A 19275-nucleotide genomic window follows, 5' to 3' on the forward strand; every position below is an offset into this window, starting at 1 on the left:
GAATCTGGGAGACCAAATTGCTTCTCTTTGTAGCTACGTCAGAGTAACAAGACCAAGGGGGAAGGCATCAAGTACCTTGCCGATGGATTCAGAAAAAGGAAATGTCACGTTCTTCATTTCAAAACATTAATTCCCTTTTGTTTTATCTGCGGCACGGTCAACCTTGCGTTCAGAAAACCAGCTCAGACCCCAGACAACAAAGCAGCTGGATCCTAAGAGAGTTAAAATATAAGATGTGACGAATTCATGTGCAGAAGGAGAAGAAGCAGCAACCCACCCATCAAGACCGCTCTACATCAGAAATAGCTGCTTCTCAAAAGGCGCCATTGTTTAGCCCTGGGTCTGCAGGCATTTCTTCTGTACTTCGCTGAAATAAATGGGTCTTTGCAATAAGCCCAACAGCCTTCCTTGCTGGTTACTCATCTCAAAAGGAGCTGGCACTGCAGATGTTCCCAGGAGTGGCAGGGAGCCAGAGACGGAAAGCCACACAACAGCCGGCTGAAAGTCCCCTCTTCCTGGGCAATGCGAGGCTGCTCCAGTTTGTGACCACTGGAAAGAGGAGGAAGCGCATCACAGCCTGGCGAGCCAAAGTGGCAACTATCTGACCTGCATGATTGTATCATAGGAACAAAGTCTGCGCTCTCGAGTCTAAGGCCCCGATTGCTGGATCCAGGACCTGCTGAGCCCAAATCGGGCCGGGGGGAGGGGGCAGTTCAACCTGGAGAAGATCAGGCGGGGTCCCGCTCCCCCACCGGGGTCGGTTGAGTCTTCCAGCATGGGATGTACCACGCAGCCCCTCCCCCCCCCCATCTTCTCTTGGGGCGCCTTCTTCCGCTCTGGCCTGGGCTAAAGCGGAGTTTCCCAGCGCCCGTGAGATGCTGCTGGGGGAGGCGGGCCGTCGAAGGGCCCCGGTCTTCCAGTTGCCGAGGTTAGAGAGCCCCCCGTGCAGCGGGGCTTAGAGCAGCGGCCCCGACCAGGCGGACCTCCAACCCCCAGAATCCCCCCGCCAGCTCAGAGTTGGAGTCTTCCAGGCTTCCAGTTGCCCCGGTTGGAGACCCCCGACTCCGAGCCTGCGGCCGCCTCTCTCCGCCGCCAAAGCCTGCGAGGCTCCCCGCGCTGGGAGAAAATCGCGCCGTTCCGGCTCGCTCAGCAGCTGCCCGGTGGCGAAACGGGCCGCCCCGTAGGGAGCCCCTCCTCTCGGCCCTGGCGCATGCGCAGCGCGGGGCTGGGGAGCCGCCTCGGACCACAACTCCCGTCATCCCGCGGGAGCCGCCGCGTCCCGGCCACGCCCCGCGTCGGCGCGCCCCCCCGCCCGCCCGCTCCCCTCCCCCAGCCCGTCAGTCGGCGGCGGCGGCGAAGATGGCGAAGACCTACGACTACCTCTTCAAGCTGCTTCTGATCGGCGACTCGGGCGTGGGCAAGACCTGCCTGCTCTTCCGCTTCAGCGAGGACGCCTTCAACACCACCTTCATCTCCACCATCGGTGAGGCGCCCCGGCCGCCGCCGCCCTCGCCCTCCCCTCAGGCCCCCGCCCGCCCACCCACCCGCGGGGGACTCCCACTCCCAGGGCGCGCGGGCGGGGGGCGGCCCTGCCTCCCTCGTTTCCGCTGGCCTGGGAGCCTCCGCCGTCCAGCGGCCCCGCCCTCCCCCACGGGGGTCCCTGCGCCCCCGCCCCGCTGCCCCCCCGCTCGACCCCCGGCCGTGGGCAGCCTGGGGAGGGGGCTTCCGTAGCCCCCCTCCTCCTCCCCTCAGGATGGGGCCGCTGGAGAGCCCCGGTGCCCCTCCCCCTCCGGAAAGGGGTGAGAGGTCAGGGGGCCTCCAGCAGCCCCCGCCCCCCACCCGCTCTGGTGGCCGGTCTGGCCCTGGGAAAGCCCCTCTTGGCCCGGGGGGCTGCCTCCTTGGCCCCTGGCAGGCGGTGCGCCCCCTCCTGGCTGCTCTGCCAACGGAAATAAGCCCCCCCCCTCCTCCGTGCAAGGGGGCTTTGGGGTGGGTGGCAGAGACCGGCGTGCACCCCCCACCCCCATCCCTCTTCGGGGTCCGGCGGGTGTTTGACAAGCGCCTTTGCTGGGAAATGAACCTGAGCCGCCCGGGAGCTCCTCCGGGTGGGCTTCGGAAGGGCTCCGTCGAGGGCCTTTCCTGCGGGACCCCCCCTCTTCTTTGGGGGCTGCTTAGGAGGGGGCAGCCTCCACCTGAGTCACAGGGGCCTTCACCGCATCCCTTTATCCCCTTCGGTTCCTAAAGCAACGGTTTCCCTGAAGCATCTGTGAACGCTGGGCCATAACTAGGCCGGTGCCACCTTTGGTGCCACCTTTGGTGCCACGGTGACCCAGAGTCACAAAAGCCCTCTAAGAAATTGCAACTGCCCTGGTAAAAGGGAGAGTGTGTTCATGGCCAGGAGAAATGATTACTATATGTGATAAGAGAGTAGAAACACCCTCGACTAATCTTTGAACCACCTGTGTGCAATTTATGCTGTTTACTTAAAGTAAAATTATTTTTTTCTTCTTCTTCTGCGAGATAGCCAGGGTTTATTGCTGGAGCTTTTTATATGCAGCTTTTACACCTTTGGTCTTCCGTTCTTGGTTGTACTTATTTCCAATCATTGTATTGAGCCACCTAGCAGTAGAAGCCATCGGCCACCTGGCACCCTGTAGATCTTCTTTGCTATGGGCTCCAATCATTTATCATTGGGGTTCCGCCTCAGGCCTACCAGGGCTAAAGCCCAAAGCATTGGGAAGTAACATTTGGCTTGGTTGATACACAGAAGCGGAGTCTTAGCAGGGTCATTTAGCTTTGCTGATCCAGAACTTGTTTTGGGGTGAAAAAGTGGAAGACGTTTATTGTTTTGGTTCCAGGCTTACTTGAGCAATTTCAGTCTGTGTGTCATTTATTTCAGTCCAAATAGTGAACAGTAGATGTACCCAACTGTGATCGCCTTGAAAAGATAACACAGCCAAAGCACCAACGGAGAGGACTAAAAGGTGACACTCGATGTAATAGGTCCAACTGACCAAGAACTAGTTTGGAAACTTCGGAGAGGGGACTTGATTGTTGTGCCAAGTAGTTCAGCTCCTCTGTTGACTGGGTTCTCCTGCTGCACTCATGCCCTGTGTTTTGACTTGGCCTGTAGCAGGAACACCGGGCTGCCCAGCCTTGCCTTGCGCTGAGCGATCCCAAAAGAAGCTTTTGCCCCTGGGCGTCTTCTCAGCTGACCCTTCAGGGAGGGAAGTCCCCAGCACAGCTGCTGCCATTTCTGCTTCCTCAGATGGCTTCCCAAAAAGGCTGGCCTGAACTTCTCATCAGCCAAGATGAAAGAGAACAGTTGGCTCAAGGAAAGGGTGTTTCTTTGGTTCTTGCTGAAATGTCTCGGTGCTGAATGCTGAGTGTCCAGAAATTATCAGGAAATGAAGAGAGTTACAAGAAAAATTGCTCAGACTGGATGCTGAAGGGCGTTAAGCAAGCATGAATTCTTTTAGTAACCGGTCTTGAGCAAATGGCTTCATGTTTTCTGACATTCTGTGGGTTTTTAAGCTTCCCTGGCATATTGTTGTGCTAGGGATATAGACAGAATATCAGCATGTGAGCTTTCTAAACGTTGGGGCGATTCCTGTGTGGCATGGACGAAAATGTTAATTACTCAGCTAATGTAAATGGGGTTCCTGTGTGGTGAAGCCTTGTGTTCTAGCCTCTCTTCCTGTTGAGTTAAAAGTGGCCCTCGTGCCACCAGCACTCTGCATTCTTGCCTAAATTGTCTTTAACAAAATGCATCCCAAACCAATTGAAGATTTCTCTTAATTGGGGGCGGGGGGTTGCATTGTCCAGATACACTGAGTATAGTACAATATCTCAGGAGAGTGGGGGAATTCTGGGAGTTGGAGTCCACAAGTCTTAACATTGCCAAGGCTGGATACCCCTGGTCTAAAGTATTCCTTAGTCAACCTAGGTTAGCATGCGATTAAACTCTGAGAAGTTTCCTTGAAGTCGGTTTCTTCCGCGGGGATGCATAATATGTCATGCCACATTTATTTTGGTTGAAAGAAGAGGAAGCTTGGGCAGATACAGGATGCGCAGGAAAAGGCTGCCGTTCCTTAACAACTTTGCTAGAGCTTTCTGATCCTCCTCCTGATGCAAAATCTATCGTTCGTTGCTGGAAGACATTTTGAGCGTGTCTTTAGGCGTGGCGTGGTTCTCGCTCTTCCTTCATTCAGGCTTCATTCTCCCGCCTGCCAACTGGGGTGGGCCGATGACCTGCAGATGTGCTAGACGACCGTTCCCATCCCCAGCCAGCGTTCGATGAGTCCAGGCCCTGATCCAGCTCTACGCGTTTAGTGGAAGGGCTGTTCTCTGCAGGCAGGATTTTACCGCTTCCTCCAGGGGAAACGCTGGCTCTTAAACTAATCTAAAAGGGAAGTGAAACTTGACAAGATGGCCTGCAGCTTTTGCTTTAGAAGCTGCTCGGTCATTGCATCAACTTCTAAAAGTTGCTCTGAAGTTGGCCAGGCTCCTTCCGGGCCTCCTGATGGGTCGTGGAGCGGTTTGACTGCTGCAGCCGCCCCGCTCGGGGGCCCGCCCACCTTGATCGATCCATTGATTCCTGGGCCATGTGTGTTCTGGAGAAGCGTTCGGGTTCAGAGAAGTTGGAAGTCTCTTCTCTCCCGGGAGCAACAGGCTGTTCGGTTGCTGGCAGCGGTGACCTGGCTTGCGTAGCGTATGGGGCTGGCTCCCTTGCGATCTGGGAGGGGTTCAGATTCAGGGCAGAAACTTGCTGACTAGGAAACAAATTTGTAATATTTACATTCTTCTCCAAGATGAAATCGGGATTCGAAACCGTGTCCGTAATGCTGCTTGTGTGTGTTTTCTCTTGGAAATGGTGCGCCTGGATTTCATTTTCCCAGTTTGCTCCGAAGGAAGGTGAAGCAGGATCTCAGCTTCTCAGCACGCCAGAGCCGGCCTTCTTAAGCTTTGGTAACAGTGGGATGTGTGGACTTCAACGCCCAGGTTTCCCCAGCCAGCAAGGGATTCTGGGAGTTGAAGTCCACAAGTCTTAAAATCGCCAAGTTTGGAGACCTCTGGCATAGGATATACTGGCCCTGGAGGAAGACAGTATCAAATCAGTTCTGTAATTTTGCCAAGAGTATAAAATGGACCTAACCAGGAAGCAACCAAAAACTGCTTAATGGACTTTTTAATGCTTTGTTTTTGTCTCACATTTATTTTGCTGAACGGAGCCGGAGTGCCACCTTACCAGGGAGCGCGTCAAGAACGCTGATCCCTTCATGTAATAGGATCGGTGTGGTCCTATTAAATGTTTTTCACTTGTAGCCACAGGGTGCATCCGATCTGTAGCTGCTCCTTCGTGGAATGCAGAAAGTGGAAAACTGGCGCAAAAAGAAGCATCTCCACCGTTTTGCCTGTGAGGGTGGATTTGGGGGCATATTCTGGGCCTGAGTTCAAATACCTCCTGCAGGAAACAGCAGACCATGAAGCAAGTGGAGACTTGTCCCCCTGTTGTGGTGATGAGAAGCTTGGAAAGAGTCCATACGGCTGGCTCTTCCAGATCAAATATCGGGGGAGTTTAGAGGCCTCCCTCCCTCCAGGCCGGACTCCCTCTCAGCGGTGCTTGTGGGGCCTGGACTATCAAAAAGATGCGTTATGGGGGGGAAGAGGAGGAGGACTTATTTGCGGGTGCCAATCTTGATTTTTCAGCCTTTTGAGAGATGCTCATCCCCTTCCTAAGTGGAGGAGCACCCTGGTTAGCGTACGGTGTATGTGTGTATGTGGAGGGGGGGAAATCAGAACGATTCTGCTACTGTGGCCCCTTCCCCCCAAATCTGCGCCTTTGAGTAAAATGGATACCGCAGACAAGGTGCCCACCTGCCCTGGGTTTTCGCCTGGCTTCGTCCGTCGCTTTCCTTGACGACTCTCAAGCAGGAGTCCTGGAGCATGGTTGGCCTTCCTTCCTTCCTTCCCTCCTTCCTTCCTTCCTTCCTTCCTTCCTTCCTTCCTTCCTTCCTTCCCTCCCTCCTTCCTTCCTTCCTTCCTTCCTTCCTTCCCCCCTTCCCTCCCCGCCTTCTGGCTCTGCTTTCAGAGTGAAGCTCCGACGCCCTTTGCCTCCCCCGTTTGACAGATGCCTGGCAGCTTCGTCCCCTTTAATTGGCAGATGACGCTGCCTTTGATTCTGCGGGTCTCGTTTGACTGAAACAAATGGCTTGTTTAAATACTCATTAATCTGTAAGGACATTAGGCCCCTGCGTTCAATTCCTAACATCTGCTGGGTGAGCGGCAAGCATGTTCCAAAGAATAGGTGCGAAACACCTGCTGTGATTCGAACACTGGGCGCCGTTTCACTGGGCTCTCTGGCATCTTTAACCATTATATTCTTGTCTGACCCTAAACTCGAGTTCTGATCCTGTTTCTTGGTAGTCTATTAACGTCGAATTACTTCTCTAGGCACTCACACAAAGGAGTTTTTAATCCTGCTTTTTGCCTAGAAGGTTTAAGTGCTTCAGGTAATCTGAGGTGGCCCCTCCTCTTTTTTTTTTAAACAAGTTTTATTCATTTTTTCCAAAACAAATTTTAAAAATAGCTCTTTTCAGTGTCCAACATAATTCCGGGTCACTACTCTTACATGCAAATATGACAATAATTATATATTCATTTTCTACATTCAACTCCCTATCTTACCCATTTTTAAGTTGATTCTATTATTACCTCTCCATTCCAACCTTTACATAAGAAAAGGAACAAACAAGCAAATTCATACTTTCCTTCTAAACATCTTCTCCGTTCAGTTGAAGGTGGGCCCCCTTGAGATGCTCCGGCTGGGCTCCTGCTTCAAGGAAGGCTCTCAGGCCCTTGTCAAGGCAGAGCTGACCTGTGCATGGCCTCTCCTGGGGGGCTTTGAACGGGACGCATTTCATAGTTCAATGTCATCTGAATAGATTTTTAATCACTACTAATGTTCCGTTGTAAAACCACAAAATATAACTCCGTGTTCAACACTAACCTCACTTTTTGGTTGCCTGAGATATCCCAGCAATTTTCCACTGAGGTCGTCGCATGTCTGTACTGTGGTTAAACTCTTGCTAGCACCTTACTCTGTACCCTGTTGTTACATTTGGGCAGCTTAAGTGTTGCTCTGAACATAAAAAAATAATTGAGCCTTATCCTCTCCTTTCTGATGTGGTGGTTGACCAATTTATATTAACCACATTTAGGTAATGACCAGAGTACAGAGCGATTACGGTCTTAAGCAGATCCAGCTGAACTTTCCTTTAGGGCTGTGGGAGTCTATTTCCAGAATTGTGCTGCAATAGGCATGATCTGACTAGGATATTCAGCTTGTGGAGTTTACTTTTTCAACCTACCTGTTAAAATAAAGAATGGGATTTTCCTTTTTTTTTGTTTTTGCCATGCTATTGTTGGGCTTGAATGAGATTTGAGAGCTGCTTGGGAGATAACCGATGAACCCACTAATCTTATTCTGACTCAAAGGCTGGAGGGGGCTGTTGATCCCTCAGATAGAAAGGAGGGGTCTGACCTGGAGCCCCCCTCTAAAGGGGGAGAAGAATGCCCCTTGGATGCCAAACACCGTGGCGTCTCTTAAAGGGGAGACTCCTTCTCTCTTGAGAAGAGAAATCGGTCGGCCCTGCGAACTTCCTCTGCCTGCATTCCTCCCTGCTGAAGTCAGAGTGGAATCCTGAGGCGTCTTGGTGGAAAGTTACTTGCAGGCCTGAATTTCTCTCCGAGCAGCAGCAGCAGCGATCCAGCTGTGGAGAGGTCTCTGCTGGACTGGGAGAGGGGCATGCCACCGTTGCAGCACCTCCCTAAAGGAGCCTCACGGGGCCACGGAGAACCCATCAGCCCCTTTGGTTGGATGGCGCTCCCGGGGAAGGGTCGTCCCTGGATGAGGTTCCTGGGAAGGTTCTCCCCTGCAGGGCTGCTGATGTGGACAGTGTGAAATACAGGCCACAACTTCACCTGTGTATTAAGCAACAACATCGGATTACTTCTCTGCTCCTTTGGCCTAGGGCTAGGTTGACAAATCAGGGTGGACAAAGGCCACCCGATAATCCAGTGCAATGCCAGGGCTTTGCCCGCCTGTGTCATCTTAAAGGGGAAAGAGATCCTAAGCTCTGAGTGGGAAGGATCCCACGGCTTCCGTCTAGAAAAAGGATCCGATTCCCCGTGCTGGTGCATCTGTGGCTAGCAGTTGGGCCTTTAAGGCATAATCGAGAAGTGAAATTGTGAGTCTTCGTTGCACAGAGATGGTCCCTCTGAAGGGTCCCTTCCAGGCTAAAGTCTCTGTGGTCCAGTTTAAAGAAAAGGCCGGGCTTTGGAGTGCCTTGACCACAGGGGGAGGGTCTGCTTGAACCCACCTCATACATGGGCCTGGTTTGGACAGTTATGTAGACACTGCAGGTGGTTCAAAAATACCTCCCCTATTCAATGGGGACTGCATTGGCTACCGGAGTTATTAATTGCTGTGGTTAACAGGAGTGTATAAGGATACAAGAATAGAACATCTGTGCCTATTTTTCCCACCCTTTGTCTGCGACAGGATTAATTATGCCTTACCAAGTTTAAAGAGTTTTTTTTTATTTTCCGTTCTTCCATCTTCAGGAATTTGTGGTTGAGAACCCAGTAAACAGATTATTTGCAACTTTGGGCTATGATGAGACACCTAATTCCCTGAAGCCGTGAAGACGGTCTCAGAGCCAGGGAGCCAAGGATCTCACGCCACCCAGGAGAGCAGAATAAACCTCCGGGTGTGGAAATGCCTCCAAAGTGGCGGGCCAGGTGGCCGTGTGTGGCATGTTGTTGTATAGCAACAGGGACGCCAGTGCTGGGTTTCAGACGGCCTGCGCTAGGCTACCTGCCTGGCCGGTGAAGCAGCATGGCTGGCTGAGGAATTGTGGGAGTTGAAGTCCACAGGTCATAAAGTTGCCCTAGTGGTGAGCGGGGAAAGTGGACCAGCCAGGACGGGGATTCCTTGCCCCGTGGGGAAAGGGGAGAGAGGGCCGAAGGCCGAAGGCAGCTGGGGAAGACGGACCGTGCTCTTCCTTGACCTGCATTCCTCCCCTCAAAGCCCGCCTTTGTTCTTGTTGCCAGTCCATGCCTGTGGAATCTGTGCGGGTCAGCAGCCTTCCCTTTCGGTGCTGGGGAAGGTCCCGGCGCCCCCCTTTTCCCTGCTGGCCTTGAGCTCTTTCCCAAAGAGCAGCCCTCGCACGGGGGGGGGTTGAGGAGGGGGCTGCAGGTGGGGAGGAGGCTCAAGGCCGGCCAGCCCTTGGCCCCCCCCCCCCAAAAAAAACAGGGCGTGCGATGCTGGCGGCTGGTGGCGTGGCAGGCAGAGGCGACTGCGGTCTTTGGAGGCCGCGTCCTTGGGAACCCTGAAGCGAGAGACCTGGCTGGGAGGGAGGCGAGGAAACCGCTTCCGCCTTGTTGCTAGGAAGATTCGTGGTCTTGCCTACGCGGTCAGCAGGCATCAAGCGCCGTCCTCCCAGGTCCTTCCCTTTGCCCTAATTGGGGATGGGCCTTCTGCCCCCGAAAGGATCCCCCTTGCAGGGCCCAGCACCAGAGGCCAGCTGCTCCCTCCTGCTGGAGCCCCCAAGCACGGCCGGAGCCCCTTGGGCAGCGGGACCTGCGCCAGTTAGCTCGCCTCACATCCTCCTTCCCGAAGTCTCTTGGCCTCCTCCTGCCCCTTTTGCCCCGGGGCAGGTGGGAACCCCGTTTCTCAGGCCCTGCCGGGTCCAGGCTGGAGGAGCCCTTTGAGTCTTTGAACTGGAGCGGATGCGTGAGAGAGGAGCCTCCGCTCTGTTCCCGCAGACTCTGCTCTTCCGAGGGGCCCTTTCTCTGCACGGATATCCATGCCGATCCGTGCCTGTCTGTCAGACCCTTTGCAGGACATCGGAATCGGCCCGGGGGGTGGGGGGTTATTAGCCAAGGTCTTACGTTTGCCTTCCCCTTGAAACCAGGCCTCCGCTTAGTGCAATGTTTCTCCACCTCGGCTACTTGAAGACGGGTGGATTTCAACCCCCAGAATCCCCCAGCCAGCCAGCCAGGGTGGCTGGGAAATTCTGGGACTTGAAATCCACCCGTCTTCAGGCTGCCAGCATTGAGCCACATCGGTCCAGTGGCCGATGCTCCAGTTGTGCGTCTTAGTGAGAGGGGAGACTCTGCATCTGCGGGCGGAGAAGAGAGAGAAGAGGAAGACAGGCAGGCTCAGCATGTCACCCGCTCTGCTCTGCTCTGCGTTGGGCTCCTTCCTCTGCCCCAGCGTGTCTCTTGCAACCTGCTCCTCCGGAAGCGGCAGCCGGCAGTCAGCAGGCCTCTAGTGCTGAGGGATGCAGCGGCGCACCACTTCCTGTCGCTGAAGGGAGGGAGGAGGAGGAGGAAGCGCCAGTGGGTGGCTCAGGACAGCCCCTCGCAGAGGGAGAGCTGCAAGCTTTAGTCAGACTTTCCATTGTCGCCCTGAAAGAAAAAGAGGGAAAACTCCACCAGGCCCCGCGGCCGGAATCCACTCGCTGGGTTAGGGAGCTCTGGGGAATCGCCCAAAATTCCTTTTGTAGCTCCAACGTTGCACGTTTCTCTTCCCTGTGAGTGGACAACAGCGTCTTTGTGGGCACAGCTGCATCTCCGCTGGGGGGAAAAAAGCCCACTGGCCAAAAAGCAGGAATGTTAGGCCAGGTGGAACTGTGGTTTGAGTTCTTTCTATTCCCAACGCCACCAGGGTTGCCCTTAATTTAAATAGTGGCTTTTCCTTTGGAACCCTCCTGCCAGAATTCACTTAATAAGGGGTGTGTGTGTGTGTGTGTGTGTATGGAGATTTGAGGGGGTTTGATCCCGAAGGTGCTTTGCTTGTTCTAAATTCTCGGGTGCAAGGGAGGGTTTTGCAGCAAGATGGAAATGAGGTCTAATGTAACTGCCCCCCTTTTCATTTTCTTTATTTAGGAATTGACTTTAAAATCAGAACAATAGAACTAGACGGGAAGAAAATCAAACTGCAAATATGGTAAGTGGTCAGAGCGCAACTGGCTTGCGGGTGCAGGTGGCAGCTCCCGAAACCGAGGTCTTCCTTTCTGAAACGCCACACAAACCAGCGGGTCTCGCATCTGGGCTGGCACAGCGAAGCCTCCTCGGGTGTGGCCGTCATTCGGCCTCCCTGGCTGTTTTGGACTTTGTCCAGGATATCTGGATTTAAGGCACCCTTTAATCAGCATTTAATGGGAACCGGGCGGAGCGAGGAGGACGTGCACGAGCCGAACACCGGGGGTGGGGGTGGGGGTGGGGGGAGTATTCTGGGGGGGTGGGGGGAGCCGAGGGTCGGCCTGCAAGCTGCATTTTAGAGGCCTTGGGCTCATCAGGCCCTCAGGTGGAGCTGCTCTTCGCTCTGCAGCGAGGCTGGGTTCCAGGTTCTGCTCAGCCAGAAGGGGGCCAGGGGTGTGTGCCGGGCTCCAGCTGGAGGTCCAGCATTGGGATGGGTGTTTGGGAAGGGGGTGAAGCCCCGGGGTCCCCTCTGCCCCCTTTGACAGTGTGTCTTGGCTTCCAGGGACACCGCAGGCCAGGAGAGGTTCCGCACCATCACGACGGCCTACTACCGAGGGGCCATGGTGAGTGGGGGTCCCGGGCTTCCTTTGCGACACGCTCACCTGAAGGCCCCCTGCCACTGGTGGGCTGGCTCGGGAGGGTCAGAGTCTGGGGCCTGGACTCTCTCAGTCCCTGCCCCCCCTCCTCCTCCCCCAATAAAAAAGGGGGCCGGTAAGGATGACGTCATTAAGCCTTAAGTGGAGGTTTCACAAGCAGCCGAATTGGCAGGACGGGAACTGCGGCACATTGGAAGAGCTTTGCCCCTCGCCGAGGTGGCCGGGCGACTGTTTACAGCTGGCCAAAGAAGGGAGGGGGCAGAGGAGCCCAGAGCCCCCCAAAAGAGTCAGAAATGGTTGACGCAGAAGTGGGATGGGAGTGGGTGGGTGGGTTCTGTGGGCCTGGATGCATGTGGGAGCGGGCAAGGGGCTCTTCTGCCCTCCTCCTCCAGCAGCCTGGCCTCCTCTTCCTTCTGCTCCCCCGGAGAGCCAGGGAGGGGCGATGGGCGCAGGGCAGGCTCTGTGGGGGCCGGGGCTGGCCGGGCCTTTCCAGCTGCAGCTGACGGAGCATCAGGCACAGAGGGGGAGCGCTCTGCTTCTGCCCTCCCGGGGGCTTGCCGGGTCTCGGACTGAAGCCAAGAGGCCGGACTAGATCTTGGAAGGAGAAGCTGCCACAGGAGGAAGGGAGCCCAGGGCTGCGCCTGAAGCCCGTCCGTTTGTGAGGAACTTCTCAGTTAAGAAGCGTAGACCTCCACGGTTGACCCGGGAGGGAGAGACAAAGGGAGGATCCGGACTGGCACAGAAGGACGTGTTGTGGCTGCCGTGGAACGATGACGGCTGCGCTCTTGGTTTCTCCCCCAGGGCATAATGCTGGTCTACGATATCACCAACGAAAAGTCTTTTGACAACATCAAGAACTGGATCAGGAACATCGAAGAGGTAGGCAGGCGTGCCCGGAAGGGAAGGGCTTGGGGGGAGGGGGAGAAACTGACCAACTCTGGTTTTTCTTGGGGGGAGACAGCCAAGGATCCCCCCCTCCCCCCCCCGCGGAGCTCTTCTGCGGCACAAAGCGGACCCACAAAGGGCGAAGGGAGTTTGTGCCTGTCACTTCTCTGCGCTTGAGCTTCCATTGTTCCATTTTTTCTCCTTGAGTCATGGCCTCCCCGGTTTCCTCTCCGGTTGGCAGGAGTCCCGCTCAGTTTTGGGCTGGGGCCTCGCCGGTTTCCTCTCCTCCTCCTCCTCCTCCTCCGATTGCTGAAGCTTTGTTTACCCCTGGGTGCAAGGCAGGCTTTAGAAGGACGGGCCTTGCCAAGGGAGACACTCTGGGGGGCAGGAAGTGGGCCCCGGGCTTCCTGGAGAGACCCCCCCCTCCCTCCCGGGGCTTTGGGCCCCGTGGTGAGGCTGCTCTCCCTAACTCGCTTCCTCCTCCCTCGGCCCAGCACGCTTCTTCGGATGTGGAAAGGATGATCCTGGGCAACAAATCTGACATGAATGACAAAGGCAAGTCTCAAAGGAGAAAGGAGAAAAGGTAAATCTCATGAAAACAGAGTTTTTCTTCTATCGGAGCTGCTTTTTCCTTGGGAGGCAGGCAGGGGGGGGAGGGGGGACTGGGGGGAGGAACAGGGGCCGTCCCGGGTGGCCAAAACTCAGGAGGGTTTCAGCACCACCTTTTCCGACTCCTAAATGTGATGGAAAGGCACAGGAGCTGCTCCGTGAGCTGCTTTTCATAAGCTTACTTGGAAAGGGGCCGCCAGATTCTCCCCCCCACCCCGGTTTTTGTCTTCAGGGGGGGTTTTGCAGGCAGGTTTCCTTGTTGCCCAGCTAAAGACGGCCAGGGCTTCAGGGGTCAAAACTTACCTTCGAACTTGCCATTCGTGAACTGGCTGGATCTGACTGGTTGCTTGTTGAAACCTTCATATTGCAGCTAGCAATTGACTATGGCATCAAATTTCTGGAAACCAGTGCCAAGTCCAGCATCAACGTGGAAGAGGTAAGCCCCACGTAGGTGCCAGCAGGGGGTCTGACCTGCAGCCACGAAGCCGATGCCTGGGAGAGTGGGGGGGGGCAGCTGGACACCCCCCCCCCGCCCTTCCTGCCTCCCAAGCATTTCAAGAGGTCCTGGCTGCTGCGGCGTGTTTGTGGACGGGAAAGTCTGTGGCTCTGTGGCAAAGGCTCCCTCCGGCACCTCTTGGCCTCTTTGGTGAAAAGGGGGCGGGGGGGATGACCAGAGCCAGCCCATCTCGGTCACCTGGCAGCCCCCCCCCCGAGTCTGGTCAGGGGCCGGCACAGAGGGACCGGGGCCCCAGGTCTTGTTTTGCCCTTGCAGAGGGCAGACTCTCCACTCTTCTGCAGGGCTTCTGCCTTCTGGGGGGCAAGGCTGGTGCTGCCCACTGGGGCCACCCCTATCTGGGGAGGGTGGGGTGGGTGCCAGCCTAGGTATTTGGAGGGAAATTTCTGGATCGGAATTCATAGCTCAACCTTTGAGAAAGGCCCCCGAAGCATAATAGTCGCTTAAACGGCTTCATTCTGCACTCTGAAGTCCTCTGGAGTTGGGCGGCCAGTCGGTTTAAGTTGAATAAAGAATAAATACATGGTTTGGGTCTGGTAGTTCTCATCAGGTCTTCTCTCTTCCTTGCAGGCTTTCTTCACCCTCGCACGGGACATTATGACAAAACTCAACAAGAAAATGGTTGGTTTCTCTAAGTGCTCCCATGTCCTGACTAGCCAGCCTTCTGCACGGGGTTGCGGGGCTAAGCAGCTCCAAGGCTGCTGGAAATGTTCCCTGCAGGGGCTGAGCCCCCGGCCCTCTGTGCTGGGGAGGGACTGGGGGCCCTGGGTGGGCTTATCACAGCCGTAGCAAGCCCCTCCCCTCCCGCTGCCTGGTAAGAAAAGGGAAGAGGGGGGGTAAAGCCCACCCCCACCCCCCCACCCCAGGGTGCAGTCCAACCACAAGCAAAATTAACAAGCCAAAACTAACAGCAGTTAGTAGGGCAAAGGTTTATTTGATCAATGATCGGGACCGTAAAAAGCCAGGCCACAAAACGGCCTTACAGTAATGGAACATAATAAACAAGTATTTCAAACTAGGTAAAATTCCAACGGGGGTTAAAATTGCACAAAGGCAATAAAATCAGTGGACACTATGATATACTTACGTTGCGGTAAAGAAACCACATTTTCCTCTCTTTAGTAGCTGTAAGCTATAAACTTGTAGACGGTGATATCCTGGCTGTCAAAGAAACGCTGCAGAGGTTTACAGACCCTCATCCCCCCCGTCTCACTTCAGCCTCTGCGCCTGCTGTATTTATCTGGAGCACTTTGCAGGGGGATCTGAGGGAGGGTCCCCCCCGAGGCCGCCTGGATGACCAGCTGGGGAATCCGAACCCGGGGCTAGGCCAACAAGCCTTTGGAGGAGCAGGGGCCCCCGGGCAGGAGGCCTGGCTTGACCCTTCGCAGCCTTTCAGCTCCTGGGATTTGTGGCTTTCCCTCCCGTTTGCCCAGAACGGGGTGGTGACTCTGAAGGCGAGGAGGGGGGGGTCGAAGCTCTTGCACCCCACCCCTCGGCGGGATCGTCCTCCTTCCGTGTCAGGCCAAGGGTTTCGCCTCCTCTAGATCAGGGCTCTCCCGCCTGGGCCACTTTAAGCCTGGCGGACTTCAACTCCCAGAATGCCCCAGCCAGCAAAGCTGGTTCAAAGCGGCCAAGGTAGGAGAGCACCACTTTAGGTTTTCCCAGGTTATCCTGGACTGACCGGTGAACAAACCCAAACTGGACGCTTTTGTCGCCCGCCCGGTTGCACGAAAGCCAGTACTTTGTTTTCCTGATCGTTCCCCTGACCTGCCGGACAATCCTAATTGAGCGGGACTTACTTCCTCCTGCCCGACTGAGACCGACAGAAGCGTTTCCCACGCCTGTTTTCCTCACGGGGCCGGCCAGTCTCTGCTTTGGTGCTTTCTGAACCCCGGGCCCTTTTCCGAATTTCATTGGAATCACACTCCACTCCTATTTCAAAAGAAAAGGGGGGAATCTTTCAGAGTAAAAAGAAGAAAAAAACCAGCCCCGCCCCCCCCTCACCTGGCAGAGTTCGAAAAGAAGCCTACAAACCGTCCCTTGAATTCCCAGGGCTCCCCTCCCCCCCCTCGCCCCCCCCTCCCCCCCAGCCCTTTCCTCCGAGTAACCCTGATCTCCTTCTTGCCTCTCCGCCTAGAACGACAACCTTGCGGCGGGGGCGAGTGGGCCCGTGAAGATCACAGAGAACCGGTCGAAGAAGAGCAGCTTCTTCCGGTGCTCGCTGCTTTGATGGACTCCTCGCGAGAGACTGCAGCATACCTAGAACAAAACAACAACAAAAAAATACACCTTTCCTGCTTCTCTGAGAGCCCAGGCTCCCCCCGCCCGGCTGCTGCTGAGGGCTCCATTTGGACCTGGAACGATGGGCGGAACCGAGAGGGTGGACGGGACTCTCCCTCCCTCTCCCTCTCTCTGTCTCTCTCTCTCTGTTGGCTCCATCGTCCGCCTCCCCCCTCCGAGACATGGAAGCGGTGAAGTTGAGAGACTCCCCCTGCCGGAGCTCCGTTTTCATTCCTTCCTTCCATTCCTTCCTTCCTCCCTCCCTCCCTTCCTTCCTTCCTTCCTTCCTTCCTTCCTTCCTTCTTTCCTTCTTTCTTTCTTTCTTTCTTTCTTTCTTTCTTTCTTTCTTTCTTTCTTTCTTTCTTTCTTTCTTTCACTGCCTGGTTCAGAAAGTGCCGAGTATTTTCTTTGCCCGTCTCTCTTAGTCCTCGGTTGAAAGTTACGGCCGGGTCATCGAGGCAAGTGGAGGGGAGCCGCTTGGTGGGCCGGCTTGGTCTTCCTTTTCAGGGACTGCCAACCTCTTTCTTTACCCTGCCCTCCCCAGGGGCAGCTGGGGCCTCTCAGGCTGGGCTGGGGGGCTCCGTGGCTCTGGGAGACAGCAGCCCATCTGCAGTCCATCAGGGAGGCCGGCTGGAAGACCCCGGGGCTCCGTGGCCTTGGAAAGGGGAACTGCCGCGGGTGCATGTAGGGTGGGCACAGGTTCTGAACCCCCACCCCCACCCCCCCGGGGATGCCACCATCATGTGGAGGTGGAAAACCCAAAGCGCTTAGGGGCTCCGGTGGGGTTCGGATGGTTTCACAAACGCACAAACCTGCGTAGGTCCAGGTGGGTTTGCTTTTCTGGCCCCTGGATGCCCCCCTCGCCCCTCACAGCATCTCCCCTGCCCCTCAGTCTGGCTCTGCTGGGGCTCGGGGTCTGTTCCTTGGGGCATCCGGCTGAGCCCGGTGTCCCTGCTTGCATTAATGGCGGGCAGCGGCTCTCTGAACGCCGAGAGAAGACACACCCCGAAGGAAGCGATGACTCGGTGAGGCCTTTCCTTGCCCCCCGACCCCCGTCTTGGACTCGCTGAAGCCGAGCTGCCTTTGCCTTTCCGGGCTTGGGGTGCGATGCCACAACCGGGCTCCTCTGAACGGGCGCTTTGCTTTCGTTGACGTGCCAAACCAACCGTCTGCGCGGGGCGACTCCTGGCTCCACCGCCTCACCTGGAAGCCCTGCCTTCCCGCCAGCCCACTCAGTTCACCTGGCAGGGTTTCATCCCTGAGCACTGATGGCCGTCTTGCTTGGGGGGGCGGGGGAGCACCTGGAGCAGGTGAGCCACCCTGGCGGGCCTTGCTCTCTGCGCCTGGGCAGAGTCTGCCTCGCCTCCACTTCCACCCCAGGGGTGCAAAGTGCTTTCTTTGAGACAGGGGCGTGCCCCCCCCCCACATCCCTCCTGATTGTAGGCATCGCTGTGAAACCCAGGCACTCGTGCCTGTTGTGCCCCCCCTTCCCTCAGCTTTCCTCTTGGTCTCCTTTCCTTCCATATCTCGGGTTCTGCCAACCAACCTTCGTCTCTGAGGAGGTTCCCTCTGGAGAGCCGGCAACTAGTCGAAATGTTATAAAGTGCTTTTTGAAGCAGCAGCATATTGGGGTATTTACTCTGTTTTATTAAAAAAAAAAAAATGCTATTTTCTTACTTCTAGCTGTGCTACAGTGTACATAATTTGAGTAAGGCCATAGGAAATCCACTTTAAGCTTGGTGTTGTAAAGTTAACACACAATTAACTTACCTTTATAACGTTAAAAATTTAGTTTTTGTTCCTGTCCCTTGTTTTAACGACAGAATTCCCTGCTGGGTTTTTTTGTAAGAGGCCGCCGTTGCCTGAGTGCAGCCGCCTTCGTCTCCTGGGGAAAGAGGATCGCCTGGGCAGCCACCGGGAGACCCCCAGGGCGCCTGCTGGTCCTCCTTCAGGGTAGGGGAGGCCTCTTGTCCTCCTCCAGCCTGGCCGCTCCAGAGGGGCCGGCCTGCAGGGGCAAAGCACATCGGAGGAGGGGCGGCCAGTTGGCAAAAGGGCCGCGGGATGGAGCGACCGGTGGCCAAGGCTCTGCCAGGCGGTCAGCCAGGGCGTTGGGGCCGGCCTCCCCTCCTTTGCTTGGGCAGAGCAGGCCGCTTGCAAAGGAAGCCAGGCCTCCATAGTTCTGAGCGCTGGAGCCCCCCTCTCCCCCCCCCCGTGACTCCCTGCCCGCTGGACTGGGCTCTGGACTTCTGGACCTTCTCTGGGTGGCGGGGGAGGCCCTTGGAGGGCTCTTGCTCCCATAGAGGCCTTTCCCTTCCCCTGGTCCTGGAGCCTCTCCTTTCATCGCCCCCTCCCCCATTTTAGGGGTGTTTCAAGTATTACCTGCCCGGTTCCACCTCCAGGCTCCTGTGCTGCATGTGAGATCAGAAGAAGAAACCTCTGTATAGTACTTGTATAATACTTGCCGGCTTTTTTTAAAATAAACGGGGTATGTACATGTACCAAGTGCTTTCACCACGTCTTATTTCCAGATGGGAACGAATAAAATCCATTACGACGGGTGGCCACTTTGGTATGTTGCACTGGATGTGCCTGTCACTGCTCTGCTTGGAGCGCAGGGCTTTTAAGTGCAATTAAGACAGACAAAGGATTTGGTCATTAGAGAAATGATGAAACAGGAAATATCGTAAGGTCAATTATACTGAAATAGAGCTTTGCGTTGGTATTGCCGTATTCTAACATTAGGGTTCGTTTGTTTTGTCAAAATAAATTATATTCTAGAATAATTCACAATTTAGAAGGAAAGTTACGTAGCTTTTGAACAATGCAAGTGCCTGTGTCCCTGTGGCCTTTCGGATGATTTTATGTGCGAGTGAAATTGAATGCTGTATTCTGAATTTGCATGACCCCCAAACCTAGAATTTACCTAGAGTTATTCCACCATGCGAAGCATATTGTGTCCCAAGGCCCAACTCCTGTATTTCCTGAAATCTCCCTCATTTCCTTCCCTCTGTAGCAGGAAGAGGGCAAGAAAGGCTGGGATGAGAATCCCCCAGTGAACGTCCATGGATGAGGGGGGTCCGCTTTCTTGACCCTCACCACAATAGGCTCTTTGAACCCAAAGCCCAGAACGCCTGGACAGCACCACGTGGCCCCTGGTACTCTGCCGCAGCTTTGCCTTGTGTGGGGCCTCCTGCGGGTCTTGGGCCTTCGTGGGGGGCTGAGGGATTCGGGGAGTAGCCGCCCCAAGAGGTGCACAAGGCTACAGACCGACTGGCCTCTGGTGCCCACCAGGGGGCAGCAGAGCTCTGGTCCAGGCCATTCAGCTGACTTGGGACTAGTTTACAA

At 55.5% G+C, this 19275-nt stretch overlaps 1 protein-coding gene across 1 annotated transcript; it reads left to right on the forward strand.

Annotated features, from left to right (window-relative positions):
• Positions 1 to 1339: 1339 nt before the first annotated feature.
• On the forward strand, positions 1340 to 18428 carry RAB8B (RAB8B, member RAS oncogene family). Its single transcript, XM_026709695.2, is given in 9 exon segments — positions 1340 to 1483; positions 10951 to 11011; positions 11549 to 11609; positions 12444 to 12521; positions 13022 to 13076; positions 13079 to 13110; positions 13507 to 13572; positions 14221 to 14271; positions 15788 to 18428. Coding segments are annotated over 9 exon segments (621 nt in total). The 5' UTR covers positions 1340 to 1359; the 3' UTR covers positions 15881 to 18428.
• Positions 18429 to 19275: the final 847 nt, after the last annotated feature.

The sequence above is a fragment of the Pseudonaja textilis genome, chromosome 13, assembly GCF_049901715.1.
Source record: "Pseudonaja textilis isolate UNSWEBS1 chromosome 13, rPseTex1.2, whole genome shotgun sequence".
Taxonomy (NCBI): Eukaryota; Metazoa; Chordata; class Lepidosauria; order Squamata; family Elapidae; genus Pseudonaja; species Pseudonaja textilis.